The sequence below is a fragment of the Psammomys obesus genome, unplaced genomic scaffold (genome assembly GCF_907164565.1).
Source record: "Psammomys obesus unplaced genomic scaffold, mPsaObe1.curated_primary_1811, whole genome shotgun sequence".
In the NCBI taxonomy this organism is placed as follows: Eukaryota; Metazoa; Chordata; class Mammalia; order Rodentia; family Muridae; genus Psammomys; species Psammomys obesus.
Genome location: NW_026590809.1, coordinates 2,884,671 through 2,911,937, shown reverse-complemented (window position 1 = coordinate 2,911,937; position 27,267 = coordinate 2,884,671). Strand labels below are relative to the sequence as shown.

The 27,267-nt window shown below is 38.3% G+C and overlaps 1 protein-coding gene across 1 annotated transcript; it reads right to left on the bottom strand.

Annotated features, from left to right (window-relative positions):
* Positions 1 to 118: 118 nt before the first annotated feature.
* Abce1 (ATP binding cassette subfamily E member 1) lies at positions 119 to 27,210 on the bottom strand. Its single transcript, XM_055609071.1, has 18 exons — positions 27,070 to 27,210; positions 25,217 to 25,346; positions 24,037 to 24,122; positions 19,497 to 19,594; positions 18,451 to 18,568; positions 17,682 to 17,819; positions 17,476 to 17,545; positions 17,144 to 17,240; positions 16,204 to 16,293; positions 10,369 to 10,490; positions 7,905 to 8,126; positions 6,874 to 6,933; positions 6,718 to 6,776; positions 4,939 to 5,049; positions 4,696 to 4,838; positions 4,449 to 4,571; positions 2,638 to 2,749; positions 119 to 1,848 (listed from the first exon to the last, which is right to left on the bottom strand). Exons 2-18 carry the CDS (start codon positions 25,317 to 25,319, stop codon positions 1,801 to 1,803), a joined length of 1,800 nt encoding a protein of 599 aa, XP_055465046.1. The 5' UTR covers positions 25,320 to 25,346; positions 27,070 to 27,210; the 3' UTR covers positions 119 to 1,800.
* Between the last annotated feature and the right edge of the window lie 57 nt (positions 27,211 to 27,267).

Here is a 27,267-nt window from a genome sequence, read left to right as displayed (position 1 = left end):
ATACCTTGTTTCTCTGTATTCAATGTATCTGCAATATTCACAAACGTAAGTTATCCTTAAACAGAAAGCTACACTTTAGTACAATCCCATACCAATGTGAAAGAATGATCAAACACTGTTAATCTCAAAGAATGACGAAGGGAAAAATTTTTTATTCCATATACTTCTGTATATTTGCATTCTTTTACAAGTTATGTATTTATAGATTATTCATATAAAGTCATTTTTAGAAGGCCTAATGGGGTCCAGTCAAAACAAACTTTCTATCATTGTTTACAAATTAGTCAAGATCTATCATTTAAAGTTCTAAGTCTTGTCAAATAATTTCTAATTTTCCTGTTTTGCCTGCCCCATTATTCATTGCAATCCATCTTCCTCATAATTCCAGTTCAGGATATCAGTAAGGGTTGGGATAATGTCCTTTGTATCTAAAACTGACAAATGAATATGTACTGCAGCAATGGATACTCATATTGCTTTTTCCTGTATTTACTGGAGTTGTTGTTTAAGGTTGCCCTTGGTTGCTCAACAGAAAAAAAATCTGTAGTCTATAAATATTTAGGGCTGAGGATGTACCTCAGTTGTTACAGTGCTTGCCTAGCATGCACAAAGCCCTGGGTTTGATCCTCAGCACTGTATAATCCAAGCCTGTGTTAGTGGGCTCAGAAATTCAAGGTTTTTCTTGGATACGTAATTTTGAGGCTTGGCCTACAGGACATTCCGTCTCAGAATAAAACTAAAAATGAAACCCCAACATCCAGATACGTAGGCACCAACTATAAAGACGTTGTTATTTGTAGGGTTGTGTGTATGTGTGTGGGTTCATGTCGGTATGTTGGGGCCAGAGGTTTGATAGAAGGTGTCTTCTTTAATTAACTTCTTGAGATAGGACCTTCTACTGAGCATGGCGCTCAGATTCGGTTAGGCTGGCCGGCCAGTGAGCTCTAGGAATTTGCGTGTCTTCATATCCCAGAACTAGTATTAGAATTTTCCACTGCCTCTAAAATATGGTCCTCACGATGTAGAGCTCGCACTTCACTGATGGAAGATGTCCCCAGCCCAAGCCTAGAGTTTTACAGGTAGCAAATAGTCTTCAGAAATGGGCCCGCAACTTGTTCAGTGATTATATAAATTTATGTTTACAAAGTAACATTACTTTGAATGTTATTATAAAATCTTATAGAATGTAAAAACTGAAAAAAAAAGTTAAATAAGGGTACTGAAATAATTTTTGACAGATGTTCAAAAGCACCAAAAAGCCCATTACAAACAATGCACAAGTTGGTCATAAACACCCATCTTCCAACAATGGTGTTTGTAGCAAACAATGTTCCTTGGAAGCTACACACCGATAAGAGTGCACAGACTGAAAACAAATAGCAAATATAACCCTGATGTTTATTTCTCAGACCTTAGCAGTACATTCTCTGACTGGCTTTTAAAAGAAGGCAATTTCATTGTACTAGTACACTTAGCAAACAGTAAGTACAGATTTCATCCAAGATGTTAAGGATGGGCAACACTGGTTAAGTTATCTGGTACATGAATATGACACACAACTGAAAATCTCCCCACAGAGCATGTAAAGCTGGAGGTAACTCATGTATTTGAAATGTCTCCATTTTAGTGTAGTATGCACAGAATAGTTTTTAAACAACAATTTACAAGACAACTGGCTTTTGATGTCACATTAAGAAAATCATACTTCAAGCTCCAGAGTATGTGGGGCCATAAAACCTGATTAAAGTTTTATATGATAAAAATCCTGGTAAATGGCTTATTGATAATCTCAGATTCAATCTAATCATCCAAGAAAAAGTAGTTTCCACTCTTCTTTTGTTCCACATCCTAGAAAATAAAAGAGAAGCGACAGAAGTCAGATGAAGCAGTGCTTATCTATCAGAGCAGCTCACAGCTCAGCATGGTCTCTCTAGAGATGCTTTACATGGAGGAAATTTGTTGTATACTGAAAACATTCTTGGGAAAACTTAAATTTCAGCTTTAAGCTCCTGGTACAAAAGACAGCATTTTGTCAGCTAGAGAGCTGCATATTATAAAAGGTATACTACTTAAAGCAGACTTTCTCAAAACTGTTTCTAGAATGGTCAGTAACAGTTCATTTATCTATCTGCTTATCTTCTCAGGATTATACTCTATGACTATCTAAAATGACTCAATATATAGGAGCGGCTTAACAAGCAAAGGAGAATGTTTATTTTAACCCTGTCTTGAAAAAACAAAACAAAACAAAAAAAAAAAAAAACAACAGAGAAATTGGTTTAAAGTATTAAAAAAAACTTCATTAACAAAATTCCATAAATCTACTTTCAATGGCACATAGTACGGCTTCTTCAAGAAGCTTTATTCTTTCAGAGACAAGGTTCCACTTTGTAGCCCTGGGTATTCTATGTAGACCAGGCTAGCCTCCAACAGAGATCCACCTGCCTTTGCATCCCAAGATTTTAACACAGTATTAAGTGGCACTTAACATAGATTCATGAACACAGTTGTTGCCTTGCAACAAGAGCATGAAAACTGAAAAATAAAAACCCCACAAACTCCTGAGGGTCAATATGACATAGTGTAGATTTTCAAGAAAAAGACATATGTTTATTATGGTAGGAGTTATGTACATACCTTGATTGAATTAAGTTTGTTTATTCGTGGTCTGTAGTTGTTGGGGTCTCTTCTGAATGTAATTTCGAGCTGAGACAGAAACTTGTTCATGCCAGCCAAAAGAGTTTGAGGACTAGGGGAAAACAATTTTCATTAGATTTTAAGTGTCAAGAATCTCCATGGACTCTTCCTCTCAGGCAAGCATGAAGGCTCACACTAGTGCCCATCAGTAAGCAAATGATCAATTTCTGTACAAATGCAGTATGATCTATATTTCTGATGTTGAAGAAACATTGAGAAAGAGTATTTACTGATTTATTTTCCCCCCAGAATCCCAGATAGAAAGCAGGGCTTTGCATCATGTTAGGGAAGCAGTCTACACCGAATTATTGCTGTATACCCAGAGTATCACTAAAAGTAAGTTTTCATTAAAACCTTTTTGTGTGTTCATCTTTTATAGCCAAGATGATCTGTTTTTAAAAGACCTATTTAGAGATACACAATGTTGTAAGTCATCCTGTGGGTGCAGGAAATGAACCTGGGTCTTCTAAGCAAGTGCTGTTAATCCCTTGAGCCATCTCTCTAGAACCCCAGAATAATTTTTAAATTGGCTAAATAACAAGCAAAAATATGGAACATTTTAAAGCCTTCTTCAAATGTATAAGATCATTAGCAAAGAAATAAAATTTACATGTTGAAAAGATTTCCTGAAATTTATAATTTATATATTCTCAATAATTAATGATAAAATTTAATATGAAAATAAAGGAATTCTGAGATGAATTTGTTCTTTTGAGACAGGGTCTTATATAGAGCTCGTGTCTTGGAACATACTGCTTAGGCCAGGTTGTCCTTGATCTTACAGAAACCCACCAGCTTCTTAACCTCTCCTGCTGGGATTAAAGTTGTGTACCACCATGCCTGGCTGGTATTTTTATTTGTTGAATTACTCAAATAACAACATGACCTTCCTTCTCTAACATCAAAAAATTTTGTGTGAGAACTAAATAAAAGTGATTTATGGGCCCAAAATGTGTTTGTATATTGGTGATTTTATAACGTACAACTCAATGTTGGTTTAGCACTAACGGTAAAATAATATATCATAGACAGACCTGACTTTTCAGTTTCCCTGCGGTATCTAGATCTAGTAAGAACAGTAAGAGAAGGTTAAAACAATACACTGAAACTGTGGTGGTTGGGGCTGAAGAGATGGCTCAGCAGTTAAGAGTTCTAGCGGCTCTTCCAGAAGAGCCAGGTTTAATTCTCAGCACCCACACAGCAACTCATAAATGTCTGCACCTCCAGTGAGGGGATCTGACACCCTCACAGACACGTGTGCATGCAAAAACAGACAAACAAACAAAACCCCAAGCACATAAAAATAAATAAATCATTAAAACAAAAACAAAAACAAAAAAAGCCCCAACAAATTGTAGGTCAGTGTCATATATTTGGCATCTACTTATAACTATGTTTTTGGGCAAGTCATGTAATTCTTTGGATTTTATTCTGTACAAAAATTAAGTTTTTAAAGAATTAATCTATAAAACCAGTATTTTTTCTGAAGTATAAATAATCAACTGGACAAAGTTCAACTGGTAGAAAAGGTCTAAGGCTCTGTAAGATTATCTACCTGGGTCAAACTGCTATCAGGCCGGGTACAGTATTATCTAAGAATAACCAGTGCGTGGGACAAAGTAAGAAACTGACTTAGCAACTAAGTTCTTCAAAGAAGAAAGTGATGGGACTGTAGTGTTTATGAACTTACTGGAACTTTAGAATGTGAAGTTTTCCAACTGTCAGAACCCACATTTTACAAAGCATCTCACCTGTTTGCAACTGTGTTCTTAGACGGAACTCCGTCAAACACGATGACGCGATCTGCTAGGTAGGTGGCCATGATGAAGTCATGCTCTACCACAAAAGCTGTCTTCTTTGCATGGAGAATGAAACTGCAACACAACAGTTTGCAAACCTTTCATAGTTTTTAACTCACAAAACATTCAATGTTTCATTAAACATTTTGTGTGCCAGTACACACAATCAAAAATTAGATTCCAGAAGCAAGACATTTACCGTTTGACAACCCGAGCTGCCATTAACCTCTGTTCAGAATCCAAATATGCAGATGGTTCATCAATTAAATAGACGTCAGCAGGCTTGCCCAGACAAAGAGCTAAAGCGACTCGCTGAAGTTCACCACCAGACAACGTCTGCACCTAATTGGAAAAGATCAGTAAAACAATGAAGACAGCCGGAAATCAAAGTCTGGAAAATGATGCATACAGATCTGTAAGGATAACAGGTTATATACAGTACCTCTTGATCAATGATGTTTTCAATTTGTAGGGGCTTCATCACATCAGTTACAAACTGGGGATGAGTGTAAGCATCTCTGATCTTTTCATGTAGCAACTGGCGAACACTTCCCTGGTTTTAAATAAAAAAAAAATATTTAAATGATAAATTACTAGGAAAGAACTTTCTGTTTATGAATTTCAGTACTAAACTTCAGACCAAAATGAAATAAAATTGCCTCCAATTTATATCAATTTTATTTTTTCCCTTCTTCAGAGACAGGGTCTCTGTAGCCAACCAACTGCCTCCAACTCATATAGCTGCCTGCCTCTGCCTCTGAGTGCTGGCATTGATGGCTGGTGCGTCACTACTCCTGGCCGGTCTAGTTGTAATGTCCACTCACCATCTCACTCAGGTCTTGAGGCTTTCTATTAAAGAGGAATCATGTACATAAGCAAAAAGGCAAAAAATACTCTTAAAATCTAAAAGCAGAAAGTAGATGAATGTTTCAGGGGAGAAATAATTGAAAGCAGGAATAATTCTAGATGCCAAAGTGGATTTATGTACCTTGGATAATCTGTAGGCACCCAGTGCACCATCTTATTCTTAGCTGAATCCTAAAAGGGCTTTTACTTGCTATTCAGAACAAAGCCAAGTGGGAGAACGTATAGACTGTAAAATACTAATGAAGGTAAACTGAAATGTGTAACAGGGTCAGTATTGTGGTGCTGAACATATAGTAATTAAGAAGCTCCAATACAGAGCTGGGCATGGTGCTATATGCCTTTAATCCCAGCACTTGGAGAGGCATAGGCCTGTGAATCTCTGAGAGTTCCAGGCCAGTCTGGTCTACAAAGCAAGTCCAGGACAGCCAAGGCTACAAAGAAAAATCTTGTCTCGAAACATCAAACCGAATCAAACCAAACCAATCAACCAATCCTTGGAACACCAAACACCGCTCCCCTCCAACTCAATACAATACTTTCAGAAATTAAAGGACATCATTGCTTCAGCATAACATTTTCAAGTTTTATACCTGAAGCCACTTACCAGGATTATTTCCCTAAGGCTGAATAACCTTATATTCTAAGAATATGTTAAATAATGTATCACTCATCAGCTGACAGATACTTGCTTTTTTCTACCTTTTGGCTTGATAAATATTAATTGCTATGAATATACATGCGTAGGTTCTGGCACTGAGGTGCACACATTGCTCACTTATACGCTGGTGAGTAGAAGTGCTGGTGTTTCTAACTCTCTCCTACAAAAACTATCTGACTGTTTTCCAAAGTGGCTGTAGTTTTACATTCCCGACAGCAACAGGCAGCATCCAATCTCTTCACACTGTCACCAATACTTGTGCCTGTCTTTTGGATTTTTGGTTTAGTCATCCTAGAGGTTGTAAATTGGTGTTCACCATGTTTGATCTGCATTTCCTTAACAGCTAAGAATGTTTGCTTTTGAGTAAAGGCTCACATTAGCTTTGTAAAAAAAAAAAAAAGATCTTAAAGTTCCATCCAGAGCCAGATGTGGTGGTGTACACCCAATGACCTCCAGCACTTGGGCAGCACGGGCAGGCAGACTGAGAATTTCAAATATTTGTATTTTACAGTAGATTCCAGCCCAGCTTGAAGCTAGTAGAAGCCAATATGACTAAGATTTTTAGTATTTTATTTTTGTGTGTGATGGAGATTAAACTCAGTCCCTTACCTCAGTTAAACATAAAAGACTAAAGGTATACATACATATGTACATATCACATTTTAATAACCAAATTAAATTAAAATGATGACTCACTGTTGATTTGGGACTGATTTTCTGTGGCTTATAACTGACATTTAGCACTGGTACTTCTCCTGCAAAACAATACAAGTACATATGACATAAAAACTGCCCAGACCTTTAAAGTTTTCTTTGTAGGATAGAGTAAAAAGGTAATGTTTATAACAGTACCTCCTTCATCAGGCTTAAGCCTTCCAGCAAGCATCCTGATAAATGTGGTTTTACCTGTACCTGGCAAAACAGTAACAAAAACAAAATTAAACTTCACATTCCAAAATTAAACATAATTTCCTACTTGTTCTAATCTGAGAAATCTGTTTCGAAGATGTTATGTAAAGTTACGGAGAAAAACAATCCCTTCAATCTGTCAAGTAGTAGCCTAAACTTACCAGGAGGAATAAGACCAGTCAATTTTAATAAATGGCTAGTCCACACAAGTTTTCTGATAGTTTAAAAAGATACTCATTTTAGTTATCAGTTTGTTAAAGGCAGTATAGGCTATTTTATGATGGAAATTACTACTAATAGCTAGTGCAAAAAACTGTAACCCAAACAAAAATGTTTAGGGAAGCCTGAGTCATTACAAATCTCATGTAGTATCTTCTAGCTGGGCCTGGTGGCACGCACCTGTAATCCCAGCACTCAGGAGGCAGAGGCAGGCGGATTTCTGGGAGTTCGAGGCCAGCCTGGTCTACAGAGCAAGTTCCCAGACAGCCAGGGCTACACAGACACCTTGTCTCAAAAAACCTTCTACAGTTTCTATTACCTTTAAATCATAAAAGCAATACTAGATATTTAGTACTCAGACTCTTCTTACAGTGACAACTTAATATTGAAAATATAAGTAACAAATCTATTTATGAACATAGTCAAGAGCTCTCAGAATTTCAAATAAGAAAAATTCCAAATACAAGTGTCCAAGGAAAGCTTTTACACCTGGTATCAGTAAGTCACCAACTGTCTATTTCTTCCAGTCCTTTTGCAGAATGAGCAACTGCTTCATTTTCATGGCAAAATGCTGCATATTTTTAGTGAAAATAATGAAGTAAGAAATATTAACCTTTTTGAACAAGACTGAATTAGCAAATGCCGCAAAAATGTGAAGTTAAAAACAATCAATTTGGATTCACACTCAGATGGCAGCCCTGAGTCAGTTCCCCACAAACACAGGTGACTTTCACCTCCACAGAGTGAGGGCTTACCGTTTTCCCCCAGCATCACCATGATTTCAGAATCTGTGAACTCTCCAGCCACGATGGCTAACTCGAACTCTCCCATCTTTTTCTTCATCCCAGGGTATTTATACATACACATCTTCTTAACTTCTTCTTCATTTGCTGTCTCAGCTACCTTAAAAACAAGCGATGCATCCCTGAACCTCAGGTTCTCTGTTGGAACATAGCCATCCAAAAATATGTTTATGCCTGTGGGGGAAATGCCAACAGATTAGTAAAGATCTAAAGAAAATATATCTAAAATAACCTAAAATCATGATTAGACTATGATTTTTGAGAATTCATGTATACTTTATACCTTTGTTAATATTAAGCCCACATATAAGCAAAAATAAACACTTTTGTGTGTGTGTTTCAACAATGAAATCTTGCTGGGCACAGTGGCTGATGCCTATAATCCAACAGCTAGAATTCTCAGTTAGAAGGCAGAGTCAAGCCGGGTGTGATGGTGCATGCCTTTATCCCAGCACTCAGTGAGGCAGACAGGCCGACTGCTGTGAGTTTGAGGCCAGCCTGGTCTACAAAGTGAGTTTAGGACAGCCAAGGCTACACAGAGAAACCCTGCCAAAGCAAGACTGCTAGACTGTGAGGCCTTGCCTCAGAAAATCCATTTTCTACCACCAAAACCAAAACGACTCCCTTTTCCCAGTATAAGTTTCATTTTAAGTTTCAACATTATGACAATCTATGTGAAACAGGACATCATTTTGAAAGTATGCTTATATTAAAATGGATATTTTGGGGTCTGTCTGTCTCCATGCTGGGACTTGACAGCATGCAAGATAACCAGCTCTATAAATTGTTCTCTGACCTACATCCATACACTCTGTATGCACATGTCCCCCCTCCATACACATGTTCACACAAGGCAAATAAACAAATGAAAACTAAAAAATCACTTTGTTGTAAAAAATGGCAAGTATTTGAGAGTGGGTTTAGGTATGCAACTGACACAAAATATTTTAGCAATACTTTAAAATAAGCAATTTTAAGTAGTGAGTATTGCTTTATCTGAGATAGTCATACAGTTGATGAATTTCCATTCTTGAAGTATTTAGAAGTGAAAGCATAAAGTTATAAAATTAAAATAAAAAACTTTGGTGAAGAAAACTTTGTCTAAGTGCTTCATTTTACCAATGAAAAAAGCAAGGGACTTTGATTAAAAACAAAACAAAAAACCAAAACAACAACAACAAAACCAGTGATGTGGTCTCTACAATTCCTGTGTGCTAGCTATCCTGTCGACCTGAAAACAAGTCCTAGTGACAGCCGTTTGTACAGTGCAGAGCATGCATGCACGCACAGCTTGATAGCTGAAATGGAGCAGGAAGGATGAAGTGCAGTCTCTCATTTCAATGCTGACACCTCAGCAGGGTCACTATGCTGACCCAGCATTTACAGTAGGACGCTCAAAACGGACTGCTGGTGTATCCAGACATCGTCCTGACTCTACTGCGAGGTACACAGCAGGTGCTCAGGAGTACTTGTTAGCTGATAAGCATTAACTAGTGCTTCTGAATAGAATGTGCCACACTCCTGAAACACTAACACTCAGAAATCTCAGCACACAGGACTGCTGAGTTTGAGGCCACTCTAGAGTATACAGTCGTTTTACTTTGAGACTGGGTTCCTCTGTGTAACCTTTGCTGTCCTGGAACTCACTCTGTGGATCAGGCTGGCCTCAAACGCAGTGAGATCCACATGCCTCTGCCTCCAAGTGCTGGGATGAAAGGCGTGTGCCACCACTGCAGTTGTTTCAGTCTTTAATAGCCAGCTGCATGGTGCTGCAAGCCTTAAATCCCAAGATTGTGTGAGTTTAAGGCCAGCCTGGTCTACAGGGTGAGTTCCTAGAAGCCAAGCCTACACAGGGAAACCCTGTCTCGAAAATCAAAATGGAAGAAAAGACTACTGGCAAGAAAACTGGGACAACCTCACCAAGTTTTTCTTAAAATACATAGCTATTCATCTTAAATATATAAACAGAAAAGTTACAAAAATTCCTTTGTCACATTTTAAACTAAAATATTATAAATTATAGAAACTGTCAATTTCTTTTTATGGAGACTGATATAATGTAAATTTATTTTCAAAATTATTTATTTTATTTACAAACATTAATCTTATTAGATTTTTAGGAAACCTAAGTATCACAAAAATTACAGATAATTTTTTAAAGATTTATTTATTATTTATGTATACACTATTTTGCTTGCAGGTGTGTCTACAGGCCAGAAGAGGTGCCAGATCTCATTATAGATGGTTGTGAGCCACCGTGTGGTTGCTGGGAACTGAACTCAGGCCCTTTGGAAGAACAGCCTTAACCTCTAAGCCATCTTTCCACCCCCTATTTTCACATAAATGCTGGAGCCACCCACAGCACTCTTATCAACAGTAATACACATAAAGCATTATGTGATGGGTTTCAAATTACCTTCTCTTACACTAAAAGGCATAGTGACAACGCCATAAGCACTTGGCACACCATATAAACAGCAGATGAAGTCAGAGAGATAGTCTAACACACTGAGATCATGCTCCACCACAATGATATATCTGAAAAGCAAAACAGACTTTTATTTTTAAATTTAACATCACATCATTAGCCAAGACTCTACAAATATCTTTCTCCTATAGTCACAAATTTTAGAAAAACAAAATTAAAAAAAGTATAAAAATATTGTAAAGCCATAAAACATTTTATACAAAGCTTATTATTGATGTTCATAATTTAATTTGTTTCCCTCAGGGTAAATTTGACTAAGATGATTTTAAAAAGCTACTGCTAGATCATAAACAACCAAACATACCGTAGTCATGAATTTTTATGTAGTACTTTATTCTCACACCCACGTATTTTCCATGTATTTCAAATACCAACTTAAGGCATCAGCTTCCTATACAGATAAAGTTCTCATTTGTATAAACAGAATCTCTCACAAAACATTTTCACTTTCAAGAGCTTTTAAAATTTCATGTATCTTACTATTTAATATGCAGAAAAAAATTAAAACTGATGTCCACCCCCTAATAACACATTTATTTTGTGTGATTAAAGGCCATTCCTTCCTAAGCAGTCACCTGCCAACATTTTCACCCATTAAAATCCCACTCAGTTTGTACTATAATCTAGTTCAAATCTTACTCACTGTAGGAATACCTTTCCTAACATGCAAATGAATTTTTCTTAATGATATCTCTTGCCTTTTTTTAATTCAAATACAACTAACTTAAAAGTCAAATGTTCTGATGTTTTAGGAAGAAAACAATCTGCGTACCCAACTAAGAAATCTGTGCTATAAAAGTAGAGATAATATATACAATTAAAAGTTCCAGTTTAGTTGGGTGTGGTGGAAATGTCTGTAATCTTAGCAATTGGGAGGCAGAGGCAGGCAGATCTCAGTGAGTTCCAGGACAGCCAGTACTGTTACACAGAGAAACCTTGTTTTAGGAAACACCCCCCCCCCCCAAAAAAAAGTTCCCCCTTTCTATTTTGAACTCCTTACTGTTTCTTGGAGGGTATGACCTACTTCATTAAAGGCTGACTGAATGCATGTTTTGACAGTTTCAGAATGGATATACTTCCTGTAGCTGCTTAACATCAACCTATTATCACACATGGATGACTTTAATTCACCAATACACAGAGATTGGTATATCCACAGAAGTATTTTACCTACTGTTTTCTGTTTGGTTGAGTGAATTTGCCTTAACAAGCTATCACTATTACAATTAAGGTGTTAGCCTCTCTCTCATATTTAAAAAAAGTTGTAAAATCTTTTTTTTTTTTTTTTGTATAGGGTTTCTCTGTGTAACCTTGGCTGTCCTGGACTGGCTCAGTAAATCAAGCTGACCTCAAACTCACAGAGATTTGCCCACCTCTGCCTCCTGAGTGCTGGGATTAAAGGCGTGTGCCACCACACCAGGCTGGATTACTTTTCTTTTAGCTCTTCTTTTATTACAGTTGCATTATTTAATACTTATAAATCAGAGATGAAAGATGATACAATCTATGACTAAAAGGAACTTATATTAACTACTTAGTCATCTGGTTCTTTATCTTTTAAAACCGTCATACACATGTATTTTCTTTACTATACTAGCAAGTTCTAAAATATGAGGGTTATGTTTTTATACTGTTATTTCCCAAAGATTCTCTAAATTGCTCAAGCATGTGTTATAATGCCCAATCGTGGGGATGAAGTAAAAAGCATGGTTGTTTGGACAATTAAGACTCTACTAATAGGAAAATACTGTATATGGAAAAACAAAAAACCCATGATAGCCAAAACAATCCTGTACAAAAAAAAAAAAAAAAACAAAAAAAGGTAAAACCATCCCTGAAATAAAAAAAAAAAAAAAAAAAAAGCATGCAGAGGTATAACCATCCCTGATTTCAAACCAAACTGCAGGAGTTGTATTAATAAAAACCACATGGTACAGGTTGTTCAATGGTATCAAATCAAAGGCCCAGATGTAAACCCACATACTTATGGTCATTTTAGTTGGTCATATTTACAAGATATGACAAAGCCAGAAATATACTATATGACAAAGAAAGAATATTCAACAAATGGTAATGGTCTAACTGGATGTCAGCATGTAGAAGAATGCAAACAGATCCTTATCTCCCACTCTGCAAAAAACTCAAGTCCAAGTGGATCAAAGACCTCAACATAAAACTGAACTAACAGGAGACAACTTCCTGAACAGAATACCAGTAGCATTAGTAGAACAATAATAAATGAGACTTCATGAAACTAAAATGCTTCTGTAAGACAAAGTACACTGTCAATAGAACAAAATGATAGCCTACAGAATGAGAAAAGATCTTTACCAACTCCACACCTGACAAAGAACTGATATCCAAACATATTCAGAACTCAAGAAATTAGACAGCAACAAACCAAATAATCCAATTTAAAAATGGGGTACATAGCTAGGTGTATTGGCACATGCCTTTAATCCCAGCACTTGGGAGGCAGACACAGGTGAATCTCTGAGTTCGAGGCCAGCCTGGTCTATACAAAGTGAGTTCCAGGACAGTCAAGGCTGTACAGTGAAAACCTTTCTTGAAAATACTAAACCCAGTCAAATCAAAAAACCTCAAGTGATGGTGTGAAGCAAGGTTAACACTTCTCTATTGCTTGTGAAAGTGCAAACTTAGCCACTTTGGAAATCAATTTGGCGATTTCTCAAAAAAATTAGGAATAGCTCTACCTCAAGACCCAGCTACACCACTCCTGGGCATATACCCAAAAGACACTCTACCACATTACAAGAACACTTGCTCAACTATGTTCATAGCAACTTTATTCGTAATAGGCAGAAACTGGAAACAACCTAGATGTCCCTCAACTGAAGAATGGATAAAGAAAATGTAGTACATTTACACAATGAGGTATTACTCAACTATTAAAAATAATGACATCCTAAAATTTGCAGGCAAATGATGGAACTAGAAAAGATCATCCTGAGTGAGGTAACTCACATCCAGAAAGACACATACGGTTATGTAATCACTTACAGGTAGATATGAGCTGCTAAGGATAATCATGCTACAATCCAGACCCAGAGAGACTAAGTAACAAGAAGTACTCAAGAAGTGTGTGTGTGTGTGTGTGTGTGTGTGCATGGATCTCCCTAGAAACAGGAAATAAGAGTAGTTTTTGCATGTGGACTGCGGGCTGGTGGGGATGGAAGCAAGAGGGATCAGGTGGGAGAGGGAAGGACAAAAGAAGAGAGTACTGGGACAGACTACTGGCACTGGGGGGAATGTAGAAACCTAGCGCAATGGGAAGTACCTTGAGTCCATGACAGTAACTCTAGCAAAATCTTCTGGCAACAGGAGATAAGGAGCCTGAACTGGACATCTTATGTAACCAGGCAAAGTGCCTTAGCCACAAAACCTCCCATCTGTTCTGCTGCCAGATGTGCTGGGGTAATGGTGGCCTATCATTTGTGGGAGTGGACAAGCAATGACTGGTCCAACTTGAGCCCAAGTCTGACCCTGACATGGCCAGGAACGAGACAGGACATCTCAGAGACTCAGGATGGAACCAAACACAACTGGGGGGGGGGGGGGGGTTCCTAATGATATCCTGCTATCCTTGTAGACTGGAGGCTCGCATAATTGTCACCAGAGAGGCTTCATCCAGCAACAAATGGGAGCAGATGCAAAGACCTATATCCAAATACCAGGCAGAACTAGGCAGAACCCCCCAGAAGAGGGGAAGGAGAAGCCAGAGGGGTAGAAGACACCAGGAGAACAGGGACTACAGAATCAACTAATCACACCAGCTCAAAAAGACTGAGCCAGCAACCACAGTTGGTCACATAGGTCACATAGGTCACATAGGCCTTCTGCACATAACTTATGGTTGTGCAGCTTGGTGGTCTTGTGGGACTTCTGAAGTGGGGGTGTTTCCAACACTTGCCTGCACCTGGGACTCTTTTCCTCCTACTGGGCTGCCTCATCCATCTTTGATATGAGTGTTCGTGTCTAGTCTTACTGTAACTTGTTAGGTCATGTCCAGAGGATCAGCTTTTTAGTGCAGTACTTTTCTTAGAAGGGAAATGGAGGAGTGGATCTGGGCAAGAGAGGACATGGGAGAAAGTACTGGGAGGAGTGGATGGAGGAGAAACTGAGGTTGGAATTGTAATGTATGAGAGAAAAAAGAAGACTCCACCAATAATCTCTTAGGTTCAATCTGAAGCACCTAGGTGTTATTAATCCTCTGTTGGACTTGTTTGAGGAATTGAGTGTTTTATCAATCCTGAAAATTTATCAGCCATGATCTAAATGCCTGTAAATAAAAGTCATTGCTGGACATAGTGGTTCATGCCTTTAATCTCAGCACTTGGGCAGAGGCAGAGCTGGTCTATAAAGCAAGTTCCAGCCAGGGATATATAGAAAAACCCTGTCTTCAAAAACCAAACCAAACTAAAACCCCAGAGCAAAACAACAGAAACAAAAATGCCATCAGAATTATGGCCATTGTGAGTATGTGTGCAGATGCCATGGAGGGAATGCAGAAATTAAAGGTAACTCCATGGAGCTGATTCTCTCTATTCATTCTATATGGGTTCTAGGGACTAAACTGCTTGTTTTCAGCCTTAGGCAGAAAGTGATGTTACCTGCTCAGACATCTTACCTACTTGTCCGTTTTTCAAACTGTTAAAGCCCAACTAAATAGTCTTCTTACCAAATTCACCATGTTTCAAATCTTCCATTATATTTCAGTGCCATTTTCTCAGTTATACCCACTAACTGTGAAGCTGAGTTTTCCTAACTCATCTAATTAGTTCAGAGAGTTGTTAATGTTGCTGTGTGTATGTTTGTGCAAGGTGTTTTTTTTTTTTTTTTGGTGTGTATGTGTGTGTGGTTGTTTGTGGTTATGTACACACGTGTACATACTCATGGAAGACAAAGGCAAATATCTGTATCTTTTTAAATTGCTTCTCTACCTCATTTTTTGACAGGATCTTTCACTGATCCTAGAACTCATTGATTGGCTGACTGGAAAACCCAGGGATCTTTTTGCCTTAGTTTCCTCAGTACTGAGATTACATGTACATATATATTACTGTGCTTGGGCCTTTTCTCAGATTCTGGGAACTGAACTCAAGTCCTCATGTTTGCAAGGAAATCACATTATAAATTGATCCTTCTCCCTAACCCTCTATACTTTTAACTTTTGGATTTGTTTGGGCTTTTGAACATTTGTTCATCAAGTTCCTACAGTTTTAGAGGTTCTTTCAGTATGCAAGATGCTATCTTGCTATGAATGCTGACTAAGTTTAGGGATGGCTGTTTATTGTCCTTTCTGAGCACTCAGCTCATGCTCCTCTTTACCTGTAGAATTTTTTATACAATTAGAGTTGAAGGCATAATCCTCCTCCCAAATGCATTGTTTCTACACATTATAGGGCTAAAAGTTTCAAGACTGCATCATTGAATAACAAGCCTTTTATATCATACACTTCCTTCAACTGCAAAATGTGAATTCTGCCTAATGACCCAATAAAGTTACCAGAAGTATCAAGGGGAATAACGAATTAAGAAAGTTTGGAAATTGAAAAAGCACTGTATTTAACACATGGTATTGTGACTGCATCACAGAAGTTCCCAAGAACCTTTTTTTTTGTTCAGTGAGATTGTGAATCTTGTACAAAATGACCAAGATGAAAAACAAAACTATGTTTAATCTTTAAACACTTGTAAATTCCCTCACTAGAAGAATACAGAAATGCACTGGCTCCTACTTACCTATCTGGATTTATTAGAGATCGAATAGTAATGGCTGCCTTTAAACGTTGCTTAACATCGAGGTAACTGGAAGGTTCATCAAACATAAAACTAAGAAAAAAAAAAAGCAACTGTTAAGTTTACATAACATAATTCCACCTTATGTAGTCTTTTTAAGTAGCACAACAATGTTTCTGATTTAACAGAATGAAAAATTTCATGCACCAATGAAAGGATGCTCCCTATAATGATAAAACTGTATTTTGTTCAGGAGAGGAAAATAATTACAAGAAGCAGAAAGGTACATCTACAAATTTGAGGAGAGCTTTGAAAGATAGACTGGTACCTTATTAATTGGTACTTTCTCATAAAGTACTTTACTTCTCATAAAGTACTCTGAAGTACTTTGATGAACCCTTTCCTTTTTGTTCTTAAATTTTATTTATTTTGTGTGTGTTGGGGGTGCCACTGCCTGCATGAAGAGGCCAAAGAAAACCTTGCCTGAATTGGTTTTTTTCTCTTTCTACCGTGTGGGCCTGGGAAACTGAACTCAGGTGGTAGAGCTTGGTGGCAGGTCCCTATTCGGACGAACCATCTTGCTGGCCCCAAAGAGCCATTGTGTTAATAGGCTCAAGTCCAGAGGCTTTAAAGCAGATAGTTTCTCATGCATAGAATATCACAGCTTAAAGACCATCTTTTACTTGAGATATTTAGATAGTTACTGACCTGGATGTAAAACTTAAGTTTTAAAATTTTAAGGCATAAATTACCACTCATAAAAGCAAACGATTTCCCCACTGTGGGACTGATTACAGGGAAACTGGATCATGGAAATACTTAAACATACTACCTCAAAATCATACCCTTAAATATCTTTACTCAGTATTCCTTTCAAGATTACTGCTGAATTAGCATTACAGCTCACAAAGATTAAGATACACGAAAATGTAAAGCAACCTACATATCAGCTTTTTGTATGCAAACGACAGCACAAGCAAATCTCTGCAGCTCTCCTCCTGAAAGATCTTCGACATTTCGTTCTTTAAGGTGAGTTAAATCTACAAAGAATAATCAGAAGCACTGTGTTCGTTATAAATTTCACTTCACCTCTTCTGGGCAGAATGCACATACTGTATGTCATCACTCCAGGTTTGAGTAATATTCCACTTTAAAGCTGTATCATCGAACAACAAAATAACTACTACAGCTTTCCTCCTCATCAACTTAGCAACTCACACAAAGACTACTGTGGCCCAAGTGTGGTTTATTAAAAGCATGTGCTCAAATGCTTACCAAGCTGCTGACATACAACTGCCTGTGTCTTTGTTTCATCTTTTCGGTCCAGAATAGACCCCACGGTGCCCTGTTATAACAGAAAGTTAGCAACTATTTTCCTTTCGTATCAAGAAGTCACAAAGTAAAGCAAGTCTATTTTGATAGAACTTTTATCCTCCTACCAAAAATCTATAGTATATAATTCTCTCTAGAAATAAACTGACCTTTGCAGCCTTGGGAATTTGGTCTACATATTGAGGTTTGATAATGGCTTTTAGGTCATCTTCGAGAATCTTGGTGAAGTAATTTTGTAATTCAGACCCACGGAAGTAAGTCAAAATCTCTTGCCAATCAGGTGGATCCTAGAAATATATACAATATTTAGCCAAGTTTAACATAAAAATACAAAAAGGAAAAATCCTAAATAAAAATCAAACATACATGTAAATAAAGGACATCTTCTAATTTAAGATTGGAGGTAGACTTAGTTTCAAATCAAGGCATACTAATTTCAAAGGTTAAGGGAACTATGAATTTTCAGTTCAGCAACACTAACAGATCTTACTTTATAAAGGATAGAATATGAGACTTGACACCCACACACACGCACGTACCCCACAACCCCAAAACAAATGACAACAACCAAAAAAATGAAATCTGTACATGGTTGTGTCGACCAGTATTGGGAGGCTGAGTCGAGAAGATTTTTGAGTTCAAGGTCCTCTGAAGCTATATAGTAAGAGCATGTCTTAAAAACAAAACTAAAACAAACCAAACTTGGCCCATACAACATGTCAGAAGTGAACTCCACAAATTAACTTAAAAATAAGAACATTAAAGAAAAAATGTTCTCATTTCTCTTCTAAAAAAAAAAAAAAAAAAAACAAACCCAAAAAACAAACAAACAAACAAAAAAACCCCAAAAAACCCAGACAAACAAACAAAAAAACTTCATAAAAACCCAGACATATTTTTATAAACTTTAATACATACATCATACTTTCCAAGGTTTGGCTTTTGCTTTCCTGCTAAAATTTTTAATGCAGTTGACTTTCCAATACCGTTAGTTCCAACTAATCCCAAAACTTCACCTGGGCGAGGGATAGGCAATCTATTAGAATAAAGGAAGAAAAAAAATCACCTTGGCATTAGACAGAAGAAGGTCCACAACAAAATGATGTATTTTAAAGCACCTGCATATCATATACACTCAGAGAAACCCAGTCTCAAAACCAACTCTGCCCCACCCTGGATGAAAAAAAAAAAAAAAAAAGACATTAAGGATCTAGTGATTTTTTTTTTTTTGTTTGTTTGTTTGTTTCTCTTTTTGGGGTTTTGAGACAGGGCTTCTCTGTGTAGCCTTGGCTGTCCTAGACTCACTTTGTAGACCAGGCTGGCCTTGAACTCACAGTGATCTGCCAACCTCTGCCTCCCTGAGTGCTGGGGTTACAGGCGTGTACCACCACACCTGCCTTGGATCTAGTGATTTAATATAGGCCCAAATCAGTATAACCTTTTCTGTGGGACATAAGGTTAGTGGATAAATAAAATCAAAGCAAGTTTCTTTAAAGATTATTTGGGGGATAGGGGTATTATGAACAATGGTGATTGTTATTTGTGATATTTAGAATTATTTGTAATTTTTACCTCCAGATATCTAATTTCTATATCTTCATGACATAACTCAACTGGGTTAAGAGCCTAGACATCTGTAGCTTTAAAGTTCCTCAGAAATTAATTCTAATATTAACCAGAATGAACTGCTGACATTTTTTGTTTGTTTTGAGACAGGATCTCACTAAGGTAGCCTTGGCAGGCCCTGAGCTCACTGTACAGAGAAGGGTTGCCTTGAACTCCAGAAACCCTCCTGAGTGCTGGGATTAAAGGCCTGCGCCACCATGGCCAGTAACTGCTGACATAAAATCTTGCAGTTTATAATATTCTATTGCTCTCTGGTAGCTGGGCAATATAATTTCCTTCCACTTCCCTGAAAACTTTTACGGGGATTTTACCCTTGACTGAAGTACAGGGGAATATACCTGTGAAGCTTGAAGGCATTGGCACAATATCGATGTGTTGTTTCTTTTTCCAAGTTGCTTGGCAAATTGACAATTGATAAGGCGCCAAAAGGGCATTTCTGTTATTTAAAATAAAGAATAACATATTAATTTACAAAATAGATTAAGAATATTTTTATTGAAATCTTCCAAGCATAAGTTTTACAAATATGAGAAATAATTTTTACCTTATTTACTTAAAAATAACCAAGTTCCTTGAATATTATAGCTGTATTGACCAATTTAATATTATTCACGATTGATAGAACCTAGATACTTAATTTTTGCTCAATACTTTCAGATGTTTTCTTTTCCTTAAATTATTCCTGTCCTACTCTGTCTGCTTCTTTCCTCCACGAGATGCATGGATCCTACATGAGATGTATGAATCATATCATTTGGGGTAGAGGGCTACTTGTATCCTGCTGACAGCTTATATATTGGATCAAAGCTCTGCTTTTCTGTTATAACTTATCCTCCTATATTAAAAATGTTTCAGGGCTGGACAGATGGCTCAGAGGTTAAGAGCACTGTCTGTTCTTCCAAAGGTCCTGAGTTCGATTCCCAGGAACACATGGTGGCTCACAACCATTTATAGTGAGATCTGGTGCCCTCTTCTGCTGTGTAGGCACACATGCAGGTAGACTACTGTATAATAAATAAATTTAAAAAGTTTCAGTACTAAGTGAATCAATATAATAAAATAAAACATCAATAGAAAAACAATATAGTTCAGATAATGTCCACAGAACAAGAATGCAAGTATGAGAAAGTCACTATGAATGGTGGTATTGTGTGGGCTGGGGAGACAGCTCAGGGGGTTTAACACTGAATTTGGAATCATGTAAAAAAGCCAAGTGTGGCAGCAGGTTACTAAAATCTCAGAGCTGGAGGTGGAAACAGGAGGATCTATGGGGCTTGCTAGCCAGTCAGTCTAGCCAGGCTAGTAAGGTCCAGGTTTAGTGACAGACCCTCTCTTAAATTAAAATAAATAAATAGCGAGCTGCGCAGTGGTGGCGCATGCCTTTAATCCCAGCACTTGGGAGGCAGAGGCAGGCAGATTTCTCAGTTTAAGGTTAGCCTGGTCTACATAGCCAGGTCAGCCAAGGCTACAGAGAAACCCTGTCTCAAGAAACCAAATTAAAACAAAAACAAACCCCCAAAAAACATTGTGGGATGGAATCAAGAAAGAGACCTTACTTTTTATTTCTGGCCTCCTATGGGTATGCACACCTACCCATGCACACACATATACACTAAAGAAAAAAATAGCAATGGTAATGTGGCTAGACAAGTATCTCTAAAGTACAGACAACGATACAATTCAGTGAGCTTAGGGAATGGATTCAAAGAGAATCTAGAGAATCTTCATTTAAAACTGAGAACACAAGAAATTATAATTTATAACTTAGTAATAATTACTTTGTTTTCTAATTTCTGAACCCCAGCCATACTGCTGAATCTTTACAACTATGTCTTCTACTCTCCTCATCCATGTGTATAAAATGCCTGTGAGGGGCTACAGGTGCTGTTAAACCACTCTGTGGCATGGAACGGAAAAGAGTCCACACTGTGCACAGACAATGCAGGTTGCAGTGCTCAGGGCGCCTCTATTACCTTCTCCCTGAGCACCAACAGTTTATTTAATTACTGCTTCTAGGCATTCAAACGCATATCTAAAAAATTTGGAATATTATTTTCTTACAGCATCAAAAAGAAAATTAAAAAATGATACTGTAATGTTCACATTAGATTCTTAAAACCTAGCATACAGGCAGGCATACATAATTAAGTAATTATTTTCTAGGAATAATATTTCCTGCTTATATTTTTCAAAGTAAGAGAAACACTACTTGAATGGGCTTTCAAAAGCCAATATAAAACACCCATGGCTTATATGAACAATTTATAGAGATGTATGCATACTCTGGTGAAGTTCGTTTTTATATTACCTGTAAAAAAAAACTTTGCAGATCAGTGGCTAAATCCCTCTTACAAGCTAAAGTTGGAAATTTACTACTTAAAAGCCGAAAGTCAATTATTCAATGTAATGAAAGATGCTTCAAATTATAGAAATACAATAGATGCATATATAAGATATGGTTAAGCTTCTTTACATTAAATTTAAGATTTCTTAAGTTGTATTTTTACTTGAGAGTAATAAATTTAAATTTTAATAGACTTGGGACAGGTGTGATAATACACACCCTTCATCCCAGCTCTGGGAGGCAAAGATAGATGGATCTCTGAGTTCACAACAAATTCCAGGCCAGGTGGAGCTACACAGAGCTGTCTCAAAACAAAAAATAAATAAAATAAATATACTTAAAAAACGATGTCTATTATATTTTATCTCCAAAAATATTTTGGAAAAAAGTTACTACAATTTTTTTGTATAATAAAAAGCTAAATACAGAGAAATAGTCTATTTAGAAATATTTTTACCAAGCTGTATATGACAATTACTTGTTTTAAAAATTTTATTATGCTGGGCAGTGATTGCTTAATCCTAGCACTTGAAAGGCAGAGGCAGAGGCAGGTGGATCTCTGTGAGTTCAAGGCCAGCCTGGTCTACAGAGTAAATTCCAGGTCAGCCAGGGCTACACTAAGAAACCCTGTTTCAAAAGACCAAAAAAGAATGCCGAGCCAAGACCTCTAGACAGTGTGTGTGCCACGGTGCACTTCATGGAGGTTAGAGGACAAATCTGTGGAGCCGCTTCTCTCCACAGTGAAGTGGCTGTCTCAGTGTGAACACAGGTCATCAGACTTGTTGGGAAAGTGCCTTTTTCTTCCAGGGCATCTCACTGACCCACTTCTTAAAGGTGTACTTTGGGGCTCTGCTCCTCCCAGGTCCAGAGACAGATGCACCTTCTTATGCAGTGCCAGCCTTGTCCCTGAAACATGATGGTGAAGGTTGGAGTGAACAAATCTGGTCACACTGGGTGCCTGGACTTCATGTTTGCCTTCAACTCTGGCAATGTGGATGCTGTTGCTATCAGTGATCTCTGAGCTCAACTACATGCATTCCAATTTATTCCATGGCACTTTCCAGAGCACAGTCAAGGCTGGGATGGGAAAGCTGTCATTGATATGAAGGCCACCACCACCTTAGAGGAGTGTAATCTACTAACACCAATAGACACATGCTGCTGCCGAGGGTCCAGTGGCATCTTCATTACTGTGGAGAAGGCTGGAGCCCACTTAAAGGATGGAGCTGAAAAGACCGTCATCTCTGCTGATGCCTCACGTCTGTGATGGGCGTCAACCCTGATATGGATGAATAACTCACTCAAGATGGTCAGTAATGTTTCCTTAGGACACCGCCCCTCCTGGCCAAGGTCATTCATGACAACTTTGGTATTACTGAGGGACTCTGGACCACTGTCTATGCCATCATTGCCACCCAGAAGACTATGACCCCTATGGGAAACTATGATGCGGCAGGGATTTGCCCAGAACATCTCTGCATCTACTGGCTCCACCCAGGCTTTGAGAAAGATCCCCAGAGTTGAATAGGAAGCCCAGAGTCCTGCTTCCAATGTGTCCACGGTAGATCTGACTTGACATCTGAAGGAAGCTAACAAATATGACACCAAGAAGGTAGTGAAGACATTAGAGGGAGCCCTAAAGCACATCTATTCTGGGCTATAATGATGACCAGGCTGTCTCCTGTGACTTTAATATCAACACCCTTTCTTTCATCTTTGATGATGGGGCTTACACTGGTCTCAACAACCACTATGCCAAGCTCATTTGCCGCCATGACTCTGAATCTGATGGACCTCATAGTCCACATGCTCTCTGAGGGGTCAGGAATCCTCAACTATTCACCCAGCAAGAACAAGAGGAAAGAAGATACTGTGGAGTCCCTGCCCTAACTATGTCCAACATTCTGAGCATCTCTCCTCACAGTGCTTACCTTAGATGCCCTCAAAAGAAACAGAAGGCTCAGATGCAAACCATCATCAAAGTTCAATGAAACTCCCAAATAAATTAAATAAAGTAAGTTTTGGTTTGGGGACTAACAAGATGGCACAGTAGGTAAAGGTACTTGTCACCAAGTCTGGTAATCTGGGTTTATCCCTGGAACCTACATTGTGGAAGAACTGATACCTGCATATTGTCCTCCAACCTCCACATGCACAGTAGGGCACAGGTGTACCCACACATGAGCACATGTGCGCTTGCACACACATGCACAAAATAAATAAAAGTAAAAAAAGTAGCTGGGTGGTGAGGACACAGATCACCACCCAGCACTTGTTAGGCAGAGTGAGACAAATTTCTGAGGTGTAGGCCAGGCTGGTCTACAGAGTAAGTTCCAGGTTGGACAGGGTGGTTTCATTAACTTAAAAAAGCAATAATATTGTTCTAAGAATATTTTAAAAGAATATTTAAGAAAGAATAATTTTCTGAAACTTATTTTTAATTATTTGCCCTATACTTTTGTCTTTTTTAAAAATTAAGTACTTAAAAATTTCAGATTCTATTTTCGACTCAACAAGTAAACATCATCACTTACCTTAATACAAATACCACAACCAATACAAAGAGTTTCAGAAATCCATGCTATTTTGCTCTGGGGTGTAACCTCTATGCATAATTTTCCTGGCAAAGAAAAACAATTTCCTTTTATCTATGAGAATACTTTTAAGATTGCTAGTCAGAAAATGCTGTTTCCAAAGTCTCACATAAATGTTTCAATGACAATGACCTAAGTATTTAGTGATATATTCTGAATTAAATAGCTGGGTTTATGAAATATGTATTTTTATCAGGCAATAAACAAATGGCCAATATATTTTGCTTATCTAACACCAGCAAAAATATGGTAAACCTTGAAACATTATGTTTAAGCTTACTAACTTCAATTTATTTTTGGTGCTTTGGATGCAATCCCAGAGTTCATAAAAGAAAGCACGTCTTAGAAAGGTACACCATAAACAGGAATAAAGTATTTTGGCTAGGTAAACAAAACTATAAAAAGCTATGCAGTTTTATAGTACACATGCAAAATTAAGCAGTTTCTGAAAAACACAGGAGTCACTGACAGATTACATTTAAAGTCTCTCTTCTGATCTGGTAAGCCTGGAGGCCGCTGCTTACTATAATACCAAAGACCACCACCAGCTTGTCACCTCCCAATTACTAGATTTACTTAATCCTGAAAATCCAGCAATACGACAAAATCACTGTCATTAAGCTTAAGTTTATTTTTTGGTTTCAAGATGAAAATATCTAATGTAAAAATCTGGCAATCCTTTCCCTGTGACTTAATTTCAGAATTTTGTAGAAAGCCAGGATTGCAGTTAACTCTTGGGTTGACTTTACATTTAGTGAATGTCTTAACAATGACATTCTATAATTTCTTTTAAAACGACCATTTAGTCACAAAGCAGTAGGTTTAGAATTCTAAATTTCTCACCTTTGTAGTTCAAAGAAACTACCAGTGTCTGCTAGCTGGGTGCGGTGGTGCACACTGTAATTCCAGCACTCTGGGAGGCAGAGGCAGGCAGATCTCTGAGTTTGAGGACAGGTTGGTCTACAAAGCAAGTCCAGGACAGCTAAGGCTACACAGAGAAACCCTGTCTTGAAGAAAAAAAGAACCTAAGTTTCTGTTCAAACCCCTACAAAACTTTCCCACCCGTCTGCTTTTTTCCACAGCCGCTTTCTATCCTTACACGGCCAATAGATCCACTTACCCATTCGAACCACAGGGCAACTCTTTTTGCACTCCTGTCGACATTTCTTAGGTTTGCATTTGTCATGGTTGACAATAGCAATTCTCGTTAATTTGTCTGCCATAATTGTAACAAAGAATATCCAGCTCTTCTATTAAAGAAAAATAAACAAAATTATAGAAAATTCTATATAATATAAAGAGAAATAATTTATGGGCATAAAGGGAGGACACAATCATGAAGTTTCTATGTTCATTTAAAAATTAAAAAAAAAATAGGAACAGCAAAATAATCTATTCAGTTGAGAAAACAAAATTTTAAACAATGAAAATAGAAAAATAGGTGCCACTTAAAATACCACAAAAATACTTAGAAAACTACTTAATATATATACATGAGAAAATACTCAATAACACTAACTCACAAAAGACCCAACCAAATACAATATAACCGTTTTTATAATAAAATAGTTCATATTTAAAAATTTAATCCTTCTGAAATTTAAGTATACGTAAATTTCATCTCTTAGTAAAAATAAGCCATATAAACCAAAGCTAAAAGTTCTTTTGGGAAAAACATAAGGAAAATTAAACAGCAAGTATGAAAAACTTACATATGACAGATTAAAAAATTAGATAAAGTGTCAATAATTAATACTGATACCACTGTATAAATATAAACCTATAAGACAGACTATGTATGAGAACACACACACACTTTTTAAAGGTTTTTCTGTTTTAAATTATTTTACAATTAAGAGTAATTCATAACTGTTACACAGTAAACTACTTATTTGTTCAACTTGCATAGTATTTCCAAGAATTAGAAAAAAAGGAGGTCCCTTCTTTCCAACATGAAGAACTTGAACAGAAAAACCTGAAGAGGAAGATTTTATCAAAAAACATTTGGGGATACAAAAAGACAAAGGATAAGTACTTTCATCATACAAGATCACTGGTTACAACACAAATAATACTATCCTGACTCCCTAGTTAGTAGTGCCTCGGAAGAAAGGGTAAATCAATAAAAGCTGTTTTGACAGTTACTCCTTAGTTGCCAATTTTACCATCAAAAACGAGAAAATATTTATGTAGCTCATGGAGTTTAGAAATTAAGCTTTGGCCATCATTCACCTGTAGCAAAGACTACATGCCTAAAATGTAGTAAGCCTAGAAAGGCTACCTAAAGATATTTTGAGTAAAGACACCATCCCTGATGTCAAGAAGCTTAAGATGTAATAAACGAAAAAACAGACTGAGTCACTAATGGGAAGAGGACGGAGTGCTACCAAGTGCCTCTCCAGAGCCCTAAAGACAGACATTCAATTCGGAAATTCTCTCGGTCTAACTCCAGTCCCAACTGAGTACACGTCGCTCCACCAGGGAAGCAGAATGCCGTTTGCCCATCATTTCTATGAAGCCGGGGAGGGGACCAGCAGTGCTGGACTTCACGGCGGCCAGATGCCACGACTCTCTCCACATCTTCCGAGGTCCCACAACCAGGGGCCACGCAGCCATCTGCCTGGGAGGAGGCCAGGGGGCTCCGCGGGGTGCGGCGAGCGTCTTCCTCCGCCGTAAAGCTCCGGGCGGAGCGGGGGAGGGGATGTGTGAGGGGCAGCGGCGGGTCGTCCTCCGAGCGACGGCCTCTGGGGCCTCCCCGCGGCAGCTGGCAGGGTTTGGGGTGGAGAAGCCTCGGGGCGGGGACGCCGACCCGACGCGCGAGGAGCGCTCCGGCATCCCAGAGGGGCACTGGAGCGGTTGCCACGCGCTACGGCGCCCGCTCGTGAGGCCTAACCACGGGCGCTCGGAGAGCTCCCCTAACAGTCTCCCCAAGCTGGCCGCCGGCCGCCAAGCCCACCCCGCGGACGCACGTACCTGGAGACGACGGTCCCCTCACGGCGGGGCGTGCAGCAGCCCAGGCAGCGCCACGCGAAGTCTCAGCACGAAGCGTGTTCTTACCGCCACCGGCCAAGATGGCGGTGCACAGCCGCCGCCTCGCGCACGGCATGAGGGCGTAGTGCGCATGCGCGACAGAGCGCGGCGTCGGCGCTCCAGGGGCGGTGATGACGCGAC